General features: G+C 39.6%; 2 protein-coding genes across 4 annotated transcripts; both read right to left on the bottom strand.

Annotated features, from left to right (window-relative positions):
* Positions 1–889: 889 nt before the first annotated feature.
* On the bottom strand, positions 890–2,912 carry LOC140347412 (uncharacterized). 2 transcript variants are annotated; one of them, XM_072433850.1, is made up of 3 exons: positions 2,770–2,912; positions 2,206–2,319; positions 890–1,287 (listed from the first exon to the last, which is right to left on the bottom strand). In XM_072433850.1, exons 1-3 carry the CDS (start codon positions 2,828–2,830, stop codon positions 1,070–1,072), a joined length of 393 nt encoding a protein of 130 aa, XP_072289951.1. In that variant the 5' UTR covers positions 2,831–2,912; the 3' UTR covers positions 890–1,069. The 2 variants fall into 2 exon arrangements, with proteins under 2 accessions (XP_072289951.1, XP_072289950.1); XM_072433849.1 differs by having other exon boundaries at positions 2,206–2,346; positions 2,770–2,878.
* Positions 2,913–5,245: 2,333 nt separating this feature from the next.
* LOC140346580 (transforming acidic coiled-coil-containing protein 1-like) lies at positions 5,246–20,461 on the bottom strand. Of its 2 annotated transcripts, none has more exons than XM_072432709.1 (12): positions 20,269–20,461; positions 13,558–13,649; positions 10,303–10,696; positions 9,219–9,337; positions 9,042–9,088; positions 7,858–7,989; positions 7,471–7,547; positions 7,354–7,397; positions 7,116–7,276; positions 6,379–6,485; positions 6,194–6,314; positions 5,246–6,106 (listed from the first exon to the last, which is right to left on the bottom strand). In XM_072432709.1, exons 1-12 carry the CDS (start codon positions 20,325–20,327, stop codon positions 6,038–6,040), a joined length of 1,422 nt encoding a protein of 473 aa, XP_072288810.1. In that variant the 5' UTR covers positions 20,328–20,461; the 3' UTR covers positions 5,246–6,037. The 2 variants fall into 2 exon arrangements, with proteins under 2 accessions (XP_072288810.1, XP_072288809.1); XM_072432708.1 differs by lacking the exon at positions 20,269–20,461 and adding an exon at positions 14,989–15,359.
* Positions 20,462–21,573: the final 1,112 nt, after the last annotated feature.

A 21,573-nucleotide genomic window follows, 5' to 3' on the forward strand; every position in this document is an offset into this window, starting at 1 on the left:
GATCTATGCGCCGCTGCTCAAACCCTCCTCTCCTCCTCCTCTCCTCCTTCTCTCCTCCTCCTCTCCTCCCCCTTCTCCTCTCCTCCTCCTCATTCTCCTCCCCTTTCTCCTCTCCTCCTCCTCTCATCCTTCTCTCCTCCTCCTCTCCTTCCCTTTCTCCCCTCCTCCTCCTCATTCTCCTCCTTCTACTCCTCCTCTCCTCCTCCTCATGCACAACGCGGCGTTTGTCGAGGATGTCCGCACCATTGTGTGTGCTCATACGTTTAGGCTGAAGCTTTGGTGTCTCTTCATCAATGAAACAACCAATTTTTCAGCTTTACAAACTACTGTAACTTTTAAAAGTCTTGATATGCCCCTTGCCATCTTGCATACTATCTATTTGGTTCAAAGTACCACAACGTTTCAAAATAAAAGTCCTGTCATTGCAACACATTGTCTTTGTTATATACAGCACATTTGGAACAGTTGCCTCAAACTACACATTTTCTATATTTAAGAAATCACAACACAAAATGTAATGTATTTTTATTGCAACATGTAGCCATTAAATCACTAAACATTTGACACCATCATCACATTTCTATTGCGCAAACCATGAAATAGTGTCACTCAGTCCCTTCTCTGTGTGATAGCAGGTCAGTAGTAGCTCCGTGTTGTGAAGCGTAGGTGTCAGAAGCAGTGCAACCATCACTGGCAAACCACAATAAGGTGCATAGGTTTGACTCAGACACTCTCAAGTTTACAGATGGTTTAATGTCATCTGGTAGTGATTACTCATAGATTCCAAAAATAATTCATAAATCATCTGTTTCTAAAATGTAACACAGTAAAATAAAAGCCCTAATATGTTAAACGAATTCAAATATGCAGTACTGTACAAAAGTTAGAATCCCCCCTTCCTTTGAACTAGTTTAAATCTTAGCCTGAAGAATCTTTTCATCATGAATCAAGGCCATTGCACCTGCAGTCTATAATACACTATATGTTCAAGTTTTGTTTTGTCTCTACATTGATAAATATTCCTTTGTTCACACAAGGCTTTTGCACAATGCACAACCAACACAAAGATTCAGAGGCTGGTGAAGGCGGTACGAAGCAGTGCAGTGGCAATGAGCAGGGCCGGGCTGAAGACTGTGGCCCCTGCACTGTTTCTGTGGGCCCCGTGGCTGTGGCCTTTGTGGGGGCCATTACAGTTTTCTCCAAAACAACACTCCATTTTGGTTCCAGTGCTGCTGCCATGAGCCTTGTCACAAAAAGCCTTGTATGTGCACGACTTCATCATTGTGTCTATGGAAAAAGAGCACAAGATTTAGAAAGTTTTCAGCAAAAGACACAATGTTGAGAGGCAGGTTTTGACCCCTCAGTTTTTGATTAAACCAATAAAATTCATTTGTTTGATTGAATTGATCAAAAGCAGATGAGTGGTGATGAATGGAAATAGTTTTGTATCAGTACATCAGTATTTTTGAATAGGATCCAGAAAGAGAGGCGGACAGCTAATGGGGATCTAAATAAATAAATAAATAGAAAACAACATTTCAGACCAAGTACCACCTAATAAAATATGTGGCTTTTCGAGTAGCACCAGATATAAACCAGGTCAATAACAGGAATATTCCAGGTTGAAATTAGGATAAACAACGACCATGTTTTTAGCCAAGCTATTACCCAAAGTAATGCAAAAACTTGTCAATAAGTGAAACGCTGGTAGAGAAGTGATTGCACCGTTTGTGAACCACTGGCTTAATAAAAGATGCAACAATTTGTCCAAATAAAAACATTTGTAGAGTGGAGATTATAAACCTGTTTCCCCCTAATAATGACATATAGTGGGATGAATATGCAGGGAAACAAAAGTGTAGTGTTATGTTTAAGTTATTTGGTTTCTGAAGTGCTAGGATACAAGGAGCTTGCCTATATTTGTACAAAATGCAGCTGTTGTACTCTGTAAAACACGCAGGCGTTTGAATGTTCCATTACTGGTTTCTGGAAAGACATCCGACCTCAAATAATGAGAGCCTTTATTGTCAAACGACTATTATTTGCTCTGTTATTATCTCAAATAAACATCTTTCCAAGAGAGAATCAAACACATCTGTCTGTGGAAAAAATGTCATGGCCAAATGCCTTTTGCAGCATTGCACTGTAACGACGAGCACGTCGCTCGTCGTTACAGTACAATGCTGCCCCCTGGCGGTTACTCACTGGGGCCAGAGATGGTGGAGCAGGCATCGGCGAACTGCGGGCAGGAGGCGGAGCCCTGCTTGTTGCACTCGTCCTCATTGGATGCCACGCACGTGTGACACTTGAGGGCGTAACCTTGACAGACAGAACAAGACAGAGCGCCTGAATCATGGCTAAGCGTGAATGTGGAATAATAAGCCATGCAAAACACAATCATTTACTCGTTCTCCCTTTGTTTGCAGCAATTTCACATGTAGCTATATGTCTATATATATATATATATGTTGTATGTATATGTATATATATCGAGAATACTTATGGTTTTGCCTGGCCCACAATTATTATGACATAGGTTACTATGTCATAATAATTTACAAGAATTTACAGTCAATTATACAGTGAGACTAATTTGTTTCCATGTGTTAACTTGTGGTTTGCGTTCTGAAAGAAAAGTGTCAGGCACTATTAATGTATTAACAAAAAACAGGCATACAAATAACAAATTGAGACCAGACTAGAAAAAAACTCGATATGGAATTTTAAATTATTTTAATGCATCATATTAGTGTTTTAAAATATACTCACTGTGGCAGGCCAGAGAGATAATGACCATAAAAGAAAGTGCAGTCTTCATGATACGCTCCATAGCAGCTGATCACTGTGTCGTACAAACAAATGGGACAATGCAGGGGCAGTAGGGTCTTAATTCCCATTAAAGACTTATCTCTGTAATCTCTATCTATGCTGCGCAGACAAACACTTTGGACTTAGCCACACTTATGAAATATCAACACTTCCATCTTGATCCACAGAGTGAACTATTTTGGTCTATGGCAGTAGTTCTCAAATTAAAAAAGGTACCACCAAACCTAAACCAGGTCTGTAACAGAACCAGTGGTGAAAAGTGACCAAAAAAAAGGAAATGCAAACCTACAAAATTTTACTTAAATACAGTTACTTGAGTAAAATGTATCTCTTAAGTACTTTACTGAAGCAGATTTTATAGTTTTTACTTTTGCTTATTTCAGAGCAGATATTGTACTTTCTACATTTTTGCACTGGACTGAAAAGTAAAGTACTCTTCTTTTGATTTGAGCTCACGTGCATCATCCTCAAAAGCTTTTTGAGTTAAGTTTTGACAAGAAATATTTCAATAAAAATTACTGAATAAATTGAATTATTGATTCAGTTGCTTCGATCTGCGCAATTCTTAATTCAGACTATTACATTTGACAGTTCACAAATCTGTGTGAAATATGTTAACTTTTTACACTAAAAATACCTTTTTCAACTTGTACTTCACTACATTTACTTCACTACGTTTACTTACTAAGTCAATAGTAGAAAAAGCTTCAGTTGTAGTCATCTGGACTCAGTTTGAAAAAATAGACGTTTCGAATCTCATCCAAGAGTCATTGTCAATAAAAGAATTTAGATCGAGAACTCCGATATTAATACTGTTCTGTGGTAAGACCCCCCATTGGGAGGAGCCTTCCTGAAGTAGAAAGAGTTGTTTGTTTCAACAGAAACTCCCCCCTTGTATCTACCGAGCTAGCCTATTCAGAATTTTAATGGGCTATTAGAATCCTCTTTGTCTTTGTGAGACCCTGGCTCAACCACCCTGAGTACCTGATTAGCATCTAAATGTCCTTGTCCTGGTCCTCTACCTTTCCAGGGGTTCAGTATCCCATTATAAATAACAGGAAGATTAAATTAAATATTTTTGTTAAGAAAGAAAGACCTTCTTTAAACAGAAATGGAGGGCTAAGATTTAATCTTCCTGTTATTTATAATGGTATACTGAACCCCTGGAAAGGTAGAGGACCAGGACAAGGACATTTAGATGCTAATCAGGTACTCAGGGTGGTTGAGCCAGGGTCTCACAAAGACAAAGAGGATTCTAATAGCCCATTAAAATTCTGAATAGGCTAGCTCGGTAGATACAAGGGGGGAGTTTCTGTTGAAACAAACAACTCTTTCTACTTCAGGAAGGCTCCTCCCAATGGGCGGGTCTTACCACAGAACAGTATTAATATCGGAGTTCTCGATCTAAATTCTTTTATTGACAATGACTCTTGGATGAGAGTCGAAACGTCTATTTTTTCTAACTGAGTCCAGATGACTACAACTGAAGCTTTTTCTACTATGGAACACGCCTGGACGAATGAGGGATTACACCGACTTACTAAGTCAATCTTTAATCTTTTAACACAATACTTCTACCTTTGGGTGGGGAGTCCTTGCCCCAAGTGGAGGAGTTCAAGTATCTTGGGGTCTTGTTCACGAGTGAGGGAAGGATGGAGCGTGAGATCGACAGGCGGATCGGTGCAGCGGCTGCAGTGATGCAGTCGCTGCATCGGACCGTTGTGGTAAAGAGGGAGCTGAGCCGAAAGGCAAAGCTCTCTATTTACCGGTCGGTCTACGTTCCTACCCTCACCTATGGTCATGAGCTTTGGGTAGTGACCGAAAGAACAAGATCGCGGATACAAGCGGTCGAAATGAGTTTCCTCCGCCGTGTGGCTGGGCGCTCCCTTAGAGATAAGGTGAGGAGGGGGAGCTCGGAGTAGAGCCGCTGCTCCTCCACGTCGAGAGGAGCCAGCTGAGGTGGCTCGGGCATCTGTTCCGGATGCCTCCTGGTCGCCTCCCTCGGGAGGTGTTTCAGGCATGCATGTCCCACCGAGAAGAGGCCCCGGGGAAGACCCAGGACACGCTGGAGAGACTATGTCTCTCGGCTGGCCTGGGAACGCCCCGGGATCCCCCCGGAGGAGTTAGAGGAAGTGTCTGGGGAGAAGGAAGTCTGGGAGTCCCTGCTCAGACTGCTGCCCCCGCGACCCGGCCCGGATAAAGCAGCAGAAAATGGATGGATGGACTTCTACCTTTAATTGAGTAACTCTTTGTCCTAGAGTACTTCATCCACCCAAAAGGGACTAAACCAGTGTTACAGAAGTTCTAAACAAGGACTCACTGGAGGAGAAAAAATACTCTAGAACTAATGAGGATTATTTGACCACTGGTCAATGAGGGTCAATGAGTATCACAAACGGGGGAAAAGTCCAAAACGTAGCCGTGACAAACTTGTGAACTTTTATTAAATCAAATTGTACATAATTTACACAACATCTCAACAATAGTCAAAATATAGATAATATAAAGAGAAAGTGCAGATTGATGAACTTGGTATTAAATCAGGATGGTTACCGGAGCTGATTGTTTGGAGAAAAATCTCTCAAGAACTGTTGTGCATTTGGATACAGAGGAGTAATAAAGCTCGAACTCCTCTATAGACACTCAAATGCATCATAAAGTCAAAATAACACCACTACATGTCACAATGATTAGTGCAACGATTTAAATACATGTAGCAATGAAAACAAACAGGACAATATTATAATCTCACTGGTTATGCGAGTTTGCATGCCTCAGGCTCAGATGACACTGTTTTTTTAGCTTTGTTTCCGAGCAATACAAACAGTTAGCATCATATTATATTATACAACTCTAGCTTGAAGCGCATTGGCATAACAGGTTCTCGTGTTTTTTATTCATTTTTTACTATGACTTTGTTTGGTTGGATAGTCAAGTTGCAGTTTGTGAAGAAAAATAAAAGCAGGAACATCAAACTTGTCAAACAAATAGGCAACATTTGAAGTAAAATCTTAAATATGACGACGAAATGTGTAGTCTAACCTGTCATATGCACTTTGAACTCATTCACATATATCATGAAGTGTTTCCATACAATTCTCACTGACTCACAATTGTGCAATATTAAAATGCGTTGTATGTTTGCATTACATGATTAACCAAAGCTTCTCTGGCACAGGTGAAAAAGCCCTGATCGGCTCCCTCTTACTCAGTCTATTTTCCCCATTTTGGCAATGAGCTCGTCACAAATCTTAGTGAGTTCCTCCATCTCCTGATTCTGTGTTCGAGCAAAAGACAAAGAATAGATTACGACATAACTCTCATTTGTAAAACAGCATGTTGTTGTTGAAAAGATGACGCTGACCTTCTGCTGAAAGGCCTGCTCCAGGGACTCCACCCTCATCTGCTCTTTCCTCAGGCCGGCAGTGAGCGCCACGTTTTCCGAGCTCAACTTGGACCGCACCTGAGCGATCTCTTCATTGGCTCTGGAGGACGAAAGTAATATAGATACATGTTTTCACTTCACCATTAATCATTTGCATCACTTACTTGTCTAACTTTTCCTCTGCGTGAAGTTTGAGAGTCTGATATCTGTGCTCCTCTTGTTTGACCCGGGCCAGATACTCTTGAGCGCACTTCTTCAACACTTCTTCATTCTGTTCAAATAAACAAAAACAGCAGCTCTCATTTAAAATAGTGCCATGTTATGTATTTTAAGGCTTGCGGAGAAAACGTTGGACTATATTTCACTGAAACTGATGAGGAATTTGGAATCATAATTATCTATGACCAACTTAATGCTAAAAGAAGAGTGGTACATTAACGGTAAAATCAAAACAGCAAATTGTATTCAAGTGTTTATATGGAAATGTAAAATATTCTATGCAACAAAAATACAAGAAGGGAGAATAGATGATAAATGTTTTTTTTGTGTAGAGGGGCAGATAATAAGTTTACACTTCTTTCTGCTCCGTTTCAATCACATAATTTAATGTAAAAAAACTAGGAAATCACAAAATCTTTAAACAAGTCAGGTGAAGGTGCATGTGGTATATTTTACTCATAAAGTTGATTGATTTGCAGTTCTTTGGGAGTAGATCACACTGCTAAAATGATCTATAGGATGTAATTGTTTACTTAAGAGCAAAACAGCTTACCCTTGACCTTCAATGTAAAACTGACCTTAATCACAAGATGCATTACCATCTTACTCTAGCCTAATCCTCCTTAAGGTATTTTCTCACTTCTTATGTTATGACTCATATATTTTCCTGGGAATGTCTTACTTTCTTGAAACCCTCCAGTGTGCTTTTCATGTTTTCATATCGTCGGAACACGTCGGAGAGCGAGCGCTCCACAGAGTTCAGGTCAGCCAGGGCCGTGTCCCGCTCCATCGTCATGGCGTGCAAATCCTTCTGGGAGGTCATGTTACTCCGCTGCTCATCCTCTGAGAGACAAGCGCCATCGTTTAGAAACATTTAGCAAGCACTGCATTTAATAACAGCTTTATTTTGATTTACTTACCGATCATTTGAGCTATTGTCTTTTCGTATTCTGCAACAATTTTCCTAAAAAAAAGAAAATAAATGGTGATAGCACTGCCATGAATTAACAAAAGGTGCAAAGGGATCCAAAACGTACCTCATCTCAGACACTTCTTGTCTGCTCTCTTCAAATTTGTGCTTCCAGTTGTTCACTTCTACCTCTTTAGTGATGATCTAGTGGAGAGGAGATGTTTGTGTTTTGATGCATTTGGATAAACTTCATTCACATGTTACTCAATGAAGAACATCATGATAATCACCACTTTAAACCTGCTGTATGTGGACGATAGCAGACTGTGACTATTGGAGGTTGTTGAAGACTTCTGTGCTGAGTATTGTGTGTATTTGTGTCATTTTGCCATGCGTTTGTCTGGATTTTGATGATACTAGACTGCTCTGGTCCCCTCTGCAAACTAATTTACCCGTGGGTACAAATAAAAATCCTTGAATCTTGATGTTTTTTTTATACTATATTTGTTTTTACCTCTTCCCTAATAAGAGTGAGAACGGCCTGCTTCTCTTCTTCGCTGATGCAAATGGAGTCGAGCACTTGACTTCCCGTTTTCTGCATGGTACTTCCTGTTCCCCTGTTCTTCATGTGGTCAGTGTCATCGCGCTGTGGACAGACATTGATTATAAACACAACAAAAGGCAATAATCCCTCAAAAGACAACACCACATCCTCTTCTTTTATTAGTGTGATGTTGTTAAATGGAAAAAAAAAAAACACGCAACATTAATTGGCAGAATTACTTTGGCTCATTCCACTTCTAAACTCTCTTTCTTTGTTCATGGCTTTCATTGCGTCCTTTCTCGGATTATGGCATTTATAATGTAATCCCATCATTTTAATCCGTCTGGACCACAGGTGGAAATTAGCGCTTGAGCTACAACCTGGTACAATAAATCTTTCCTATTAAGGTTAATGTATATTGTGCTCTGTCCCTGACCCGTTATTAAATAAATAAACTGTTACTGTTACTTAGGGAAAGAACATGGTGGTTGGTGAAGTGACCTACATTAGAATATAATTACAGACTACTTTGCAACATTAATCTAATCGATAATCCTGCTCGCAGAATGAATGAATCAAGGAAATACTTGAAATGAAATGGTGTGCAGTAGTGGAGTCGTAACATGTCCAATGCCTTTGGCCTGTAGGCATGCAAATTAAGCCACCAAAATACTATCATTTTCATTTTCAAGTGCACCATCTAGTGGCCAGCTGCTATACTCTGCGGCGCATTTTGTTATAAATTTAACACAGGTTGAATGGACGATTTGTTATTACCCAAATCTGAGTCTTATTTCCTCGTGGTGTGGACTGCCAATTAGTGCTGCCACGTATCACTCATAAAATGCACCTACCGCTCACCTGCACGAGCCGCACGGTTCCGCGTGTCTAAGCGCATTGATCTATCATAATATAGTTCCCTCAGTGTACGGGACAAAATGAAGACGGAGAAAGACTGTTCGAGATGACTCATAAGAAGACGGAAATCTACGGGAGACGAGAGAGATGATGCGATCCGTCGCGCTAATAAACAAACGCACGTGTGTGTTGTATCAGTCCGCACGGGGGAGTGCGCATGCGCACTTCCACCTGAGTTCTCAAATCGCCGAAAAATCGTCCATTGTGCCTTTAATCCAGAAAAAGCCATTACTTACCACAGAGCAGCAGTCAGACTCCACAGATTTCCCACAACAATCTTCAACTGTAATAAAAAACATAATTAGAAGATATTATTGTTTTAACTTCCATTATAAAAAAACATAGATTTATAATTAATAGAACACATCATAAAGTATTTGTACAGTATTTAGAACGGAAAATAAACCACTCACTGATCCGGTCCTGGTCTGATTTAACAACAACCGTCACGGCCAATTTTTCTTCATCCGTGGCATGTTTTCTGTGAGGCTCATCCTGGACTTTGAGGTTCTGCTTCAGTTTGCAGGAGTTTCTGTGAGGTGGGATCAGAGGACAAAAGTGTCAGGGGGAACGACATTACATCACTGTCTGGTTGCAAAGATGCACCAGTGTGTGAGTGTTACAGCAGCGACGAGGCCGAGCAGCAGAAGCAAAATCACAATCAGAGTTTTTGCCCTGTATGTGAAATGAGCTCAATTTAAACTAAACCCAACCAAAATGGACACCAATATTAAATACAACAATGAGAGGAAAAGTCTGCATTAACTTTCTCTTTGATTATTTACACTTGACTATTTACACAACAGTTGCAATGATGAGGACCCACATTGCTCAAGCAGCTGGCAAGAACTACTTACAACAAAAGACAGAGGAAATGGACTTGCTCAGCAGTCCTGATGCCACATTTAGAGAAGGGAAACACAATGACATGTCTGAGGGGTTGATACAGCATCATAAATATAAAGACAAGGTTCAGACAGACAAACATAATATTATAAGTCACTTCACCTGCTACTATTTATTCTGTCCATATTCTGCACTGGACACAACATGGTCATAGCCACTTTCTTTTTAAATTTGCAGATCTGGTTTTATTGCATGTTTCTATTGTCCTGCTGTTTCTTGAACTGTGCGTAGCTTTTATTTCCCCATTGTGAGACAAATTAATATTATTTTACATGGTGCAGGACAATAACTCGCCACTAGAGGGCATTATTTATCACGATAAACTTTGTGACAATAAAAGTTTAACCTCTTCAACAACTACAACTAAAACATACATGAAAATGATTACCAAACACTCTGAAAACAGAATTAATGTCATCTAAATAACTTAAAAAACCATGCAACAATTCCCCACAGTGCTACAAAGCAGTTAGATTGAAAGGTTGTAATTGCTCAGTGGTGAGTCATCTCAGCTTGGTCAGAGTGAATGTTTGGAAACAGAACAGAGATGACTGTAGTGGGAGTCATTTAGCACCAGTAAAATCTACTCACGTGATCAATGTGGCTTTAGGTCCTTCCAGGCTACAGTTCAGTTTATCAGAGTTCATGTTGCCGTTAAGAAAGTCACTGTCCACACAACTGGCGGAAATAAGGTTTGAGTCTGGACTTGAGTCTGAGGTGATGGGCGCTTCATCGTCCACCTCTGCAGGGTCTGGTTTGGAGTGGACAGAGAGGGATGGGGGACGTACGGTTGGAGAACGGGAAGAAGGGCTGGGTTTGGAGCCAAGGGTCAAGTTGAGGTTTTGGTCCAAGCCAAAGCTATTTCCCGGGACGGCGCTGAAGGTGGGGCTTGTGAGGTCAGCTGTGGAATCATCTTCAGGTGACGACGGAGCAGTGCCCCGATTGGAGTTCTGGTCCAGAAAGTGGTTTGAGAAATCAGATGGGGCTGTGTAAAACAAAAACACATCATTATGGAGCCCAAAACTCTTTATAAGACCAAGAGCTACAGTTTTGTCAGTGTTCTTCTTCCAGTTTTCAATCCGACTCTTCTTTATGACTATTTTCCAAATGTCACTCCTCAGTGTCACACCCCCATTGCATAAAAAATACATTTAACCAAAGCAAAAAAGATAGGAATTAAATCAAGAAATAAAGTACTAAAACTAGAATCAATGTTTGTAGATAGTAATTTGAACAAGCATTGATACAAAAAGGACAGATTGGGACCTGTCCTGAACAGTTTTATAATGGTTTGGCTCTCTCATGGTGAAGTAATTTTACTTCTTGATTGGGCATGCAGCAAATCATAATTTCTACGAAAAAATTGTCATGATTATTTGATTAATTGTTGCAGCCCTAATCTAGTGTGTACAGGGAAAATTAAAATGTCAGTTGTTATTGTTATGTATTGTTTGAACTACATGGCAAACTACATTTGAGTGAAATGTGTAGTATAACCTGTCTTGTAAGGCCATTTTACATTATGCAAGAAAAGCACTGGTAACTTATGATGAATTATGAATTAGTTATTTAATGAAAAACATGCAAACATAAGTCACAAGTCAAAATGGAAGGCTACAGAGCTGTAAATTCACATGTTCAAATAGGAGCAGGAAGAAGTTTAACTTATTTAATCCCACCCTCTTTACTAATTATAAGCTAAGCATTTAAGTTTCTGGTTAATATATTCAATAAATGAACCGAAAAACATATCCAACTAAACATACAAAACTCCCTCTATCAGGAGGTCCCGCCCGGTGGGCAGGGCTTACACAGAGTAAGATATAAAACCAGAGTTCCTTGACTTGATCTGCAGATTGAGAATGACTATTGGATGAAAGTCGAAACATTTTCTTTTCTAAAAACAGAGTCCAAATGATATAACTGAATTTTTTTCAAAAATCCGACTAAACCCTTTTCATTGTTTTTATAGTTCCATTTCTTTATATTTTCCCTTAAATTTCATCATGCTGAACATTGATTAAAATCTAGGCTCAAGTTATTTCATAATTTGACCCTGGTTACAGAGAGATGATTAGCTTCCTTTGTCAAGTGACACTGTTTTAAAGCAAAACAGTAGCTTTTCTGTTGTACGCACACAATAAACTCTACTGGTCCAACTCTGCTAACACAACACCACTGTGCTATGAATGGAGTTATTGATGTTTCACCTTAGCCGACAACAGCTTCCCACAGACAAAAAACGAATGTGTTATTTATTACTTCATGCTCTGGTGTAGCTACAGATTCTGGACAAAACGTGGGTACTTTCTCGAGCCCACACCCTTCAGACAAGAGGACCAGATGTGGAGGAGCCCCACCCAAAAAGTCCTGCTGAGTACACACACACCAGCTCGAAGCCAAGCAACCAAAACAGCAGCTCAGTTTCACAACGTGGTGAGAAAGAGGAAAAGGAGATGAAGGGGAAGTGACACACAGATACAAACAAACCTTTCTCTGCTGCTTTAGAGACACAGTCGGCCATAGCATGTGGTAGGTCTCATGAAAACAGGGTGATCCCCGTCAGCTATGTAAGACTAATTATAGAGGAAAAACTCCCCAAAGCTGATGGTTTATTTATGGATCTCTCCACCTTTTTCTACACAGTCAGGCATCTTAAAACGTACAGAGACTGCTGTTAGATGCATTAGACTGAATAATAAAATAACAGACCTTCTTAGGGCAGAATTGTATTTAAAATGGCGATGGTAGAGCAGTCTGACCAAAATGGTGTAAGCTATATGAGTACATTTTTAAGATTATGATGGCCTATTATGTCTGTGCTCAGACTAAAAATAATTGTCCTTCTCTATGGATGTGCAGTAAATCCAAACCGGGGGGCAAAGTCACTTACTTATCAGTGGTTTTAAAACACAAATCACAAAACATTTCAAAACAACCGTCATTTTGCCATGGAAAAAAACATATCGGTTGATCTCTAGTCTGTACTCCTTATTCAGTTTAACCTTTGACAGTATACTTCATCTAAAGGACAATATTATGAATTATTTATATTGTTATTAGCCTTAAAGCATGCTCTTGAGTACATTTAGTTTGGCATCTCATGTTTTAGAACTAAAAAATAAAATGTATAACCATAATCTCTGCTGTTTCCCCCAGAGCCACCTACTGGCTGCAAAAGGAATTACACACAAGTAAAAGATTTCACTGCACATTTCAAACTGGCCTCTCACTTCCTGGTCTCAGCATGCAGTTGTTCTGTTTGTGATTAGACAGGAGAAATTCCGGTCTGGTGATGATTTATTGATTTAAAAAGTTTCAGAGACCAGTGTATTTAATGGTTGGAGGAGAGAATTTTCAAAAAAGAGTAAATGAAGCTAAATGCTACTTCAAGTGTTTTTTGATGAGGTAACAGTATTAGAAGTGAATGAATGTTATTTTAATCTAAATATTTTACATTTACTTTGCATCAAAGAATCCATATCATCAAAGAAAATGTGGTATAAATATATAAGCGCTAACTACAAGGCTGGCCATTTCCTTTCTGCATTAATAAAACAGAGAATGTTTTCGAACTTGGTCTATTCAGGCTGTTGTTCCCATGGTAACGGAGTGAAACCAACGTCGCTGTGAAAGCAACATTGGAGGAGCGAAGAAAAGAGGCGCTGAGGCTGGCAGCGCTCCGCTCAGGCAGATTTAGAGGTTACATTCAAATATAAACACCATCTAGTTATGTAATCACACCCATGTGTCGACAGATGAATCATGAAACTATTCAACAGTTTGGTGGGCTGGACAGAAGACAACTAAATTAAATTGTCAACGTGATCTTTTGTACAGTCTTACTTATGTGGTTTGAGTTGTCCAGTTGTCCCAGCAGCTTGGCCACTCCTGGGGGCTCTGCCTCTGGAGTGTCAAATGCCCCTTCTGAATCTGAACTGTGGAAACAAAATAAATGCAATTAGGACATTAACCTTTAACAGCATGTGCACAATATTCGAAGTCATATGTGTTCAAGAGTTCAAAGCAGGCTCAAAATAGACAATGTGCTTTTATTGTAAAGGAAGAAGGGGGAGGAAGTGTTGTTGCTCTCCACCTGCTTCCTTTGCTTCTAAAAGGCGCACACACATTGCTTCTGTTTTTAGGACGTGGGCCACCCTTACATGAATTTCTTACAGACTTAAAGCTTGGGTACCTGATTTACACACCGCATTCAAATAATAATATTAATTGTAAAAATAGTTTCTAGCTTTCACAAACCCTTTGGCAGATTGTTCATTTTCACTTGTATTGATTTTAAGGCGCATGCATGGCTTTAGAACAGTGAAAGTGGGGTGGTCTGCCCAAGCACAACCAATCAGAGCACTGCTTTCAGCTCTAATTTCCGGGTTGACGCATAATAAGATGCTTTAATAGCCGCACACAACGTGCAGTGGTCAATCTTTATCACAATGTGCTGCTCTTACAAGGTAGTCTTGGGTGGAAAACACAAAATATACAAATTCACAACAAAAAAGATTGGGAACGCCAGTTTTAACAAATTTATCAATCTTGAACATCTTAAGTCACATAGTTAGGGGGTTCTAGTGTGAAATCACTTCAGGGAGAACAGGTTTACACAAGTGACTGATTTATGCCCCAAAGTCCCACTTCAGGGTTTGGTCTGTCAAGTCACTGAGCTCTGATTTATTTTGGGTACTTGGGCCACACACTAACAATAGAGGCAAAAAGGGGGAAAGTGAAAGATGGTAGTCGATGTTTGCTTGTTCTCAATACACTAGTGCAAATCAAAAAATCTTCTGCTGTTTAATGGAAAAACACCACACACAAAAAAAGCTTTTGTCACAAAGAGCTGCTCAAACATTCTCACATCAAGTTAATCCTAATCTACATATCAAGGTTCACACTGAAACGTATCCCAATGATGGCCCCAAACCCCTGCAATCCTTTGCGGTTACTTAGATACTGTACAAATGTTTATATACTTGACTGTTTCCACTCTTTAAAATAACTCAATAAAACACCACACACCAATACAATCACGTGTTCAACGTTTTGGTCAAGGAAACTGGGAACTTGAGAAGTTTCCATATTATGACTAAGTAGTTGTTTTTCACCGTTTGACCTTGCAGATGAAACACTGTGAAAGGGAAAGAATTTAAGCTTAAGCCACAACGTTGATCACTTTATGTCTAATACACCACCACCTGTCAGTATGACTAAGGGGAACTGCTCCACACACACACACACACACACACACAAAAGCGTTGTCCTTACTTGTCCTCTCCTTCATCTTTAGCCTCCTCGCCTGTTCCTCCTGTCACTGCTGACCATGTCCATTTTGCCCACTGGACCGGCGACAACCAGGACATTCCAGCAGCACCAAAATAATGTGTTCACCACAGCGGTACAGCAGCCAACTTCCGTCAGAAACGATGCAACATAGAGTGCGTCAAGTCCAGATTTCCCTCTTTTTGCAAATGTCAGCTGCTCTTATCTCTATTTACAGCTTGTTCAGTCCAATTCCCCTGTGGTTTTCCGATCCAGTTTTCTGTTGTCAGTCGAGAAGAGAGGTTTTGCGACTGCTTTGCTTTGACTCAGAAGCAGATTACCAGAGCATCTGTAGTCACTCCCTCCCTCTCGTTCTCTCTCTCTCTCTCTCTCTCTCTCTCTCTCTCTCTCTCTGCACTCTTTCGTCTGGCTCTGTGATCAGTTGGCACGCAGACACACTCCCACACACACTTCCTCACAAACTGGGTTCAATTTCACAAGTTAGACCTACGCAGCTGAAAGTTTAGGGTTTTTGCTTTAGCAGAGACACGTTTTTTCCACATCAGAGTCAAAGAAAAAGGCTAAACAACCGGTGTTTTGAGATGCAGGAAAGGAAGAGGAAACGTTAAGCAATGTATTTAGAAGAATGTGAGGGGTGTGTGGCCAGCACTGCCATACAAGGGGTGTGCCTCGGGGTTAACAACGTTATCTATCTTGAATCAATATAACCTCACCAACCGGCTTTTGTCCGGACAAGTGAAATTGAAAACTGCCTTGTAGGAGACAGACTCTAAAAGGCAAATTCTGTGTGGCATTATTTCAAAGTAACATGATCCTGTTTATCATGTTTGTTTTGTCTATTGATGGAACAGAAAGACAAGATTAAATCAAAGTCATCACGCTCCCCACAATGGTCAAATCTGGGATAATGTGAGACAAAAGTAGGGCGACATGACAAAGAAAATAATCCCTATAGCCCTAATTTTACACAGTGGTTTTCAATATTAATTCCCTGAAGATAAACAATAAAGACTTCAAATATTTGCCATTTGCCATTAAACATTGTCAGATTTTATACTCCAAACCACATCTTTTTCTAACTGTAGACCTCTCTCTCTCATAGAATCTCAATACAAATTCAATTCAATTGCACAGGCCTAGAACAAAGCTGTACACAACATTGATTATCCAACAAAATGTCCAGGCCAAATCAATACAACCTAGATTCAGTGTTGTTAGTGCAGTGACAAACCTGACAGAAAATTAATTTGCATAAAAGCTCCAATCCCCACTCGCCCAAATGCCTCGGAGGCCGTTCATCAGTGCTTATGTAACTCGCAGTCCACGCGTTCACGTTTATTCTTCTTTTCCTTTTCACTGGGATACACATACAGAATCTAGGCCATGTGTGCGAACGAACCCATGAACCATGACTAATCCAATACAGAATAAATATGGTTTGCCACACTAAAAGGTGAACTGGACACAAAATAAATGTGTTTTTTTTCCCCCTCATCATTTGCTCTTGAGGGTTTACTGATGTTTAACGATCACACATGAAAGACAAGCTTCAAGCCCCTGTGGACCTCAGACTCGGCCGCGTTTGTGAGAAAAGGCTCAGTAAACAATGCCACACACTGGTAAACACATTGAAAGAGGCACAATCTTGCATAAACTGGAGCAATTACAACACTGGCAGACTGAAAACAGCAATTATAATCGCGGGGCATGATGATACCGGATAATGAGGACGGCACCAATTTGGCTGCAAAGATGAAAAGAAAAGAGGAGATATTTAGTTTTGGGGCTGAACCAGGAGCTTCTGAGACATTCCTGTCATTGCCTGCTTTGTTTGCTGTTAGTCTTATCGGTTTAGACATGAAGTCAAACCTGTCTTCATCTTAGCTTGAGATGGGAAGAGTCTTATGTAATATTATCTCTAGTACAGCTCATAGAGACAGTGGCAAACCTCAACAATTATGTACAGCTATAGTCTACCGCACAAATGAATCACATGAAACAGATATAGCTATTAAAAGCGTAGATAGGGTCCAAGAATAGAAGGAAAAGCAGGATTAACTCTCGTAATCATAATTTGTGCTATTGCTGTTTAACCCTCAAAGAATGCTCACCCATAATCACCAATTAGACTCTGACTGATGGCAACAAATGCGTCTGTGATCTAAAAATAGATCAGTTATGACAACAGCTGGGATGCATACACTTACATTAAAATGCTTCTCAAATATCATGCTTTATTTTCATTGACACATAGACCAGAAGCTCAACGTTAATTTATAAAAGACAATAATTTGGTTTATTAATTTGGAGCTGTCACCACTATTGCTCCATGGTTACAAAGCTATTTCACTGTGGTGGTGGTGGTGGTGGTGTTGTTGTTGTTGTTGTCTCAGTAAATGCTGAATCACTGAATTGTTTACTAGTGCCATCTAGTGGCTGTGCCTTAAACAGGTAAAAAGAGAGGAAAGCAAGTTTAGACTAGATGTATGATATTCTTCACCACACACGGTAAGAAAACAATAACTGATTGAACTAGACATGAAATGGCAAACGGAATCTTAGATACTTAGGTGTGGTGCTCCATAGAGACCTATCAACTATTCTTTAAGTAAAATAAAAAATATCTTGACAAATTAAATCTTATCCCCTATTTAAGGCTAAATCAAAGGATTGAAACTATAAAAATTAAGCTTTTGCCCAGGTTTCTCTATCTGTTCCAGACTCTTCCGCTTTCCATCTTAAGCCTGCTGTTTGATGAGTGGAATAAAGCCATCTCAAGATGTATATGGCAAGGAAAAAACCCTATATCTGAATTGAAAAATGACTTTGTTTCAGCTCAGATCAGAGTCTTGCTGTACTGGTGTGACCCAGAATATGAAGCTTAATGGAAAAATATTGAGATTAATGTAGTGCCGGGGGTTCTAGTACAGGCCTTACTGGCAGGTGACAGACAGTTGAGTCATTTGGGGGAGCTGGAGAACCCTCGGGTGAAATCGGTTCTTGCAACATGGAAGGCGCTAATAAAAACATACAAACTAAACAAAGATGTTACAGTCTTAAGCTGGTTGGCTTACGATCAAAATATCACACATAACAGTACAAGATTTAAAATCTGGACAACAAAAGGTATAAAGGTCTTTTACCAGATTGTAAAGGAGAATCATCTGAAGACCTTTGATGAGTTGAAAGAATCCTTTGGCTTGAATAAGCAGGACTTTTATAAAGTAAAGTATTTGAAAATAAGGAGTTATTATAACCAAGAAATGAAAAATAATGATAGCCTTTTGACTGAAACATGAATTTAAACTTATAAATCTGAACTTTCAAGGTGATTAATATCTAAATTGTATAATGTACTAACAATCTGGCCAGTCACTCTACTGAATACATTATGGGTAAATGGGAAAGAAAGGAAGAGTGGGTCACTTTGTTCTGGTTGATGAAGAATGGGAAAGTATATATAAATCTCATTGGAGAACCACGGGATCAACTGTTTGGAGGGAATTCTGTTGGTCTCGTTTCTAACCAGCAGCTGGAGCATCCTACTAGAGGCCGCAAAAAAGGCCCTCGCAAAGAGGCACCGACGGTCAAGGACTGGACTATGATTATAATGGACATACGTAAAATGGAAAAAACTCAATTTGGACTTCAATTGAAAATTTACAAATTTGACAGACTTTGGACAAAATGGGATGTTTTTTTCCTTATAGGGTTCTCGAGGCCATGCTTTAATTTTTTCTTTTATTTGTTGGATGTCTGATGCTTTTATTTTGTCTCTGCTCTCTCTCGTGATAGGTTTTTCTTTTTCTGTTTGTTTTATGTTATTTAATAAAAAAAAAAAAAAAATTACATAAAAAAGAAAGAAAGGTGGATTTCCCTTACCCAAATGTTCAGACATAGGTTGTCAAAAGTATCAAAACTCAGATACTAATCAATACTAAAGCTTGTATCAAAACTAGATACTCATTTGAGTTAATATCAATACTAAAAAATTACACAAAGGACAAAATAACCCTAACCCAAAAAAAAGGATCTTGAGCTTTATAAGAACTTTTGTAAGACCAAATGCAAATATAAATAGAAGTACTATTATTTGTGTTGAAAAGGACATTTTATTTTAAATAAAAGATCATTGTGGGATCAAAATGAGAGCCTGAGCCTATGAGTAATATCAGCTAAGATCTTTTTCAAACAGTTGGCTTTGAAGATACACAAAATTAAATATGTTGCTAACTTTTGCCAAGAGCAAATGAGCTTTGAGAGAATAAAGTGATATTCCTGTCTGTTTGGGGTAGCCGTTACTTTTGGAACAACAAATCAACCCAAACCCCATGCCAGTGCCAGGTACATTATGGCTTGAGGGAGCGTTAAAGTTTTTGCCACTTCGCTTCCTGCACAAATTGACAACTTGAAAAATAACATAATGAATGATACCTGCAGATTTTCATAAACACAATTAATAAAATCGTATCTGATTATTATCAATAAAACATAAAACTGTTGTGAAAATATGCTTTTGTTAAGTACCATCCTTAATTGTTTACAAAGTTATTCAAACTAACACTTGACTAAGGCACCTCCAACAGAGTGTGGTCTTGTGTTCTGGTTTGTGGTTAGTAAAAAGGCAGTTCAAATGACTTCAAAATATTTAGATGAATTCATTATTACTTTAAATTCAGCATGGCAGTCTTATATAAGAACAACCAGAGTAATATGAAGATAAAGATGAATGAGGGCTGGATATGGAAATGGCAGGCTAAAAGCATCCCAGGGGTCAGTGAATGCCTCAGCTCTTTACAAAGGAATAACAATAAAATAAGCGAGTAGCCTCATCACCATAGTGACAAGACCGGTTCAACGTGCTGCTATTTATAGAGGATTGCAAATATCCAGTCGAATGTGCTTGGCAGAAAAAAATAACCGCTACAATCTGCTGTATAAATATAACATGATGGAAAATAAATGAGAAACACAAGTAGTGCCAGTTTGTCCACAAGTTGCAGCATGCACTAAATTCTCAGGGTTTATCTAATGCAAGATGTATGACCTGACTCACTCTCATTTCATTAGCCCTGCTCATTTGCAACTCCTCTTGGATCTGAAAAGTAAAACAGTAAAGAAGCAAGTCCAATCCTGTTTCATTATTTTCTTATCTGCCTAACAAGCCTGTCCTGTATAAATTGTGCATCTGCCTATTTTCTCTCAAGCAAAGTTTACCTGCAGCAAACAAAATTTACATGTAGGTAATGCTGTTCGAGTCCTTACATGCTGCTGTTCTTCCGAGGAGTGCCTTTCCCTTGCAGAGTGCTGTGCGACCCACCCATTGTACACCGGCTCTGTTGAAGCTTCAGATGTAACCCAGATGCTCTTGGATTTGGTTGTTTCCTTTACTCCAAGGTGCACCTCAGTCGCTCTTCGGGACGTCCGGGCTCAGGCTCGTAACCCCATCTGGCTCCGCTTCTCACGACTTGTGCCTCTCTAGTGATTTTGTTGACAGTGTAAAGAGTAGCCATTCACTTGAATTGTCTTCTGAGCAGTCCCGCCTCTTCTCCTCATCCTCCATCAGCTCCTCTTTACTTGCCCAGCAGATTACAGTCTCTGGTCTGCACTGGCGCCGCCTTCTGAAAGGGAAATGGAGAGTGGTATGCATGAAAAAAGTTTGTTGAAATACTTGATGGGGGTTCATTAATGTGTCATGTGCGTATTGTAATGTGGGTCAGACAATTGTTCCAGTGAAAGAGTCTCATCTATTGTTTCTCGCATGAATACAAAATGTGATGCTGAAAGGGAGGATTGTGGGGGGCGATGGAGAGAGGGCAGCAGGGCACAGTGCCACTTCCCAGACTTTACCTGCTGTGACCAAAGCCCAGATGTGGGTAGTACTCAGTTACATCGACTCATTTACATTTACTTGAGTAATATGTAACTTTTTGAAACATTTTTGCATCCCAGGGTAGTTTACTTTTACTCAAGTAATATTCTATTTGAAGTAACAGAACTTCTACTTTCTAGTTTTAGGTTTATCTTCCCACTGTGAGTAAATCTACAAGTGACGAAAATTTGACAATATGAAATAATCATTATAATATAATCATTATAACTTTTTTGCATATTGTTTGTCTCCCCAATTGCATTAACTTCAAATTATAAATGTCGACGGTTGTTTCCCGAAGAAAAAAACAAACAACAACAATCTTTTTTGTTGAATTTGGACCGATTTTTGTTCAGCAAACATATTTTTGGTCAGAAACATGTAAATATATAGCTTTAATTTTTGGGAGTGTCTGCAGTGCCGCGGCGCGCGGCCGAAACTGCCATGTTATTTTTGTGCGGCCGGCACAAAAATGTTACCGCGTTTTAGCGCCGTTTTAGACCGCGCCGGGTTAAGGTTAGGGTTAGGGTTAGGGTTAGGGTTAGGGTTAGGGTTAGGGTTAGGGTTAAGGTTAGGGTTAGGGTTAGGGTTAAGGTTAAGGTTAAGGTTAGGGTTAGGGTTAGGGTTAGGGTTAAGGTTAAGGTTAGGGTTAGGGTTAGGGTTAGGGTTAAGGTTAAGGTTAAGGTTAGGGTTAGGGT

Source organism: Eucyclogobius newberryi, unplaced genomic scaffold, assembly GCF_026437365.1.
Source record: "Eucyclogobius newberryi isolate DKJ021-1_F unplaced genomic scaffold, fEucNew1.0.hap1 SCAF_6, whole genome shotgun sequence".
Classification (NCBI taxonomy): domain Eukaryota; kingdom Metazoa; phylum Chordata; class Actinopteri; order Gobiiformes; family Gobiidae; genus Eucyclogobius; species Eucyclogobius newberryi.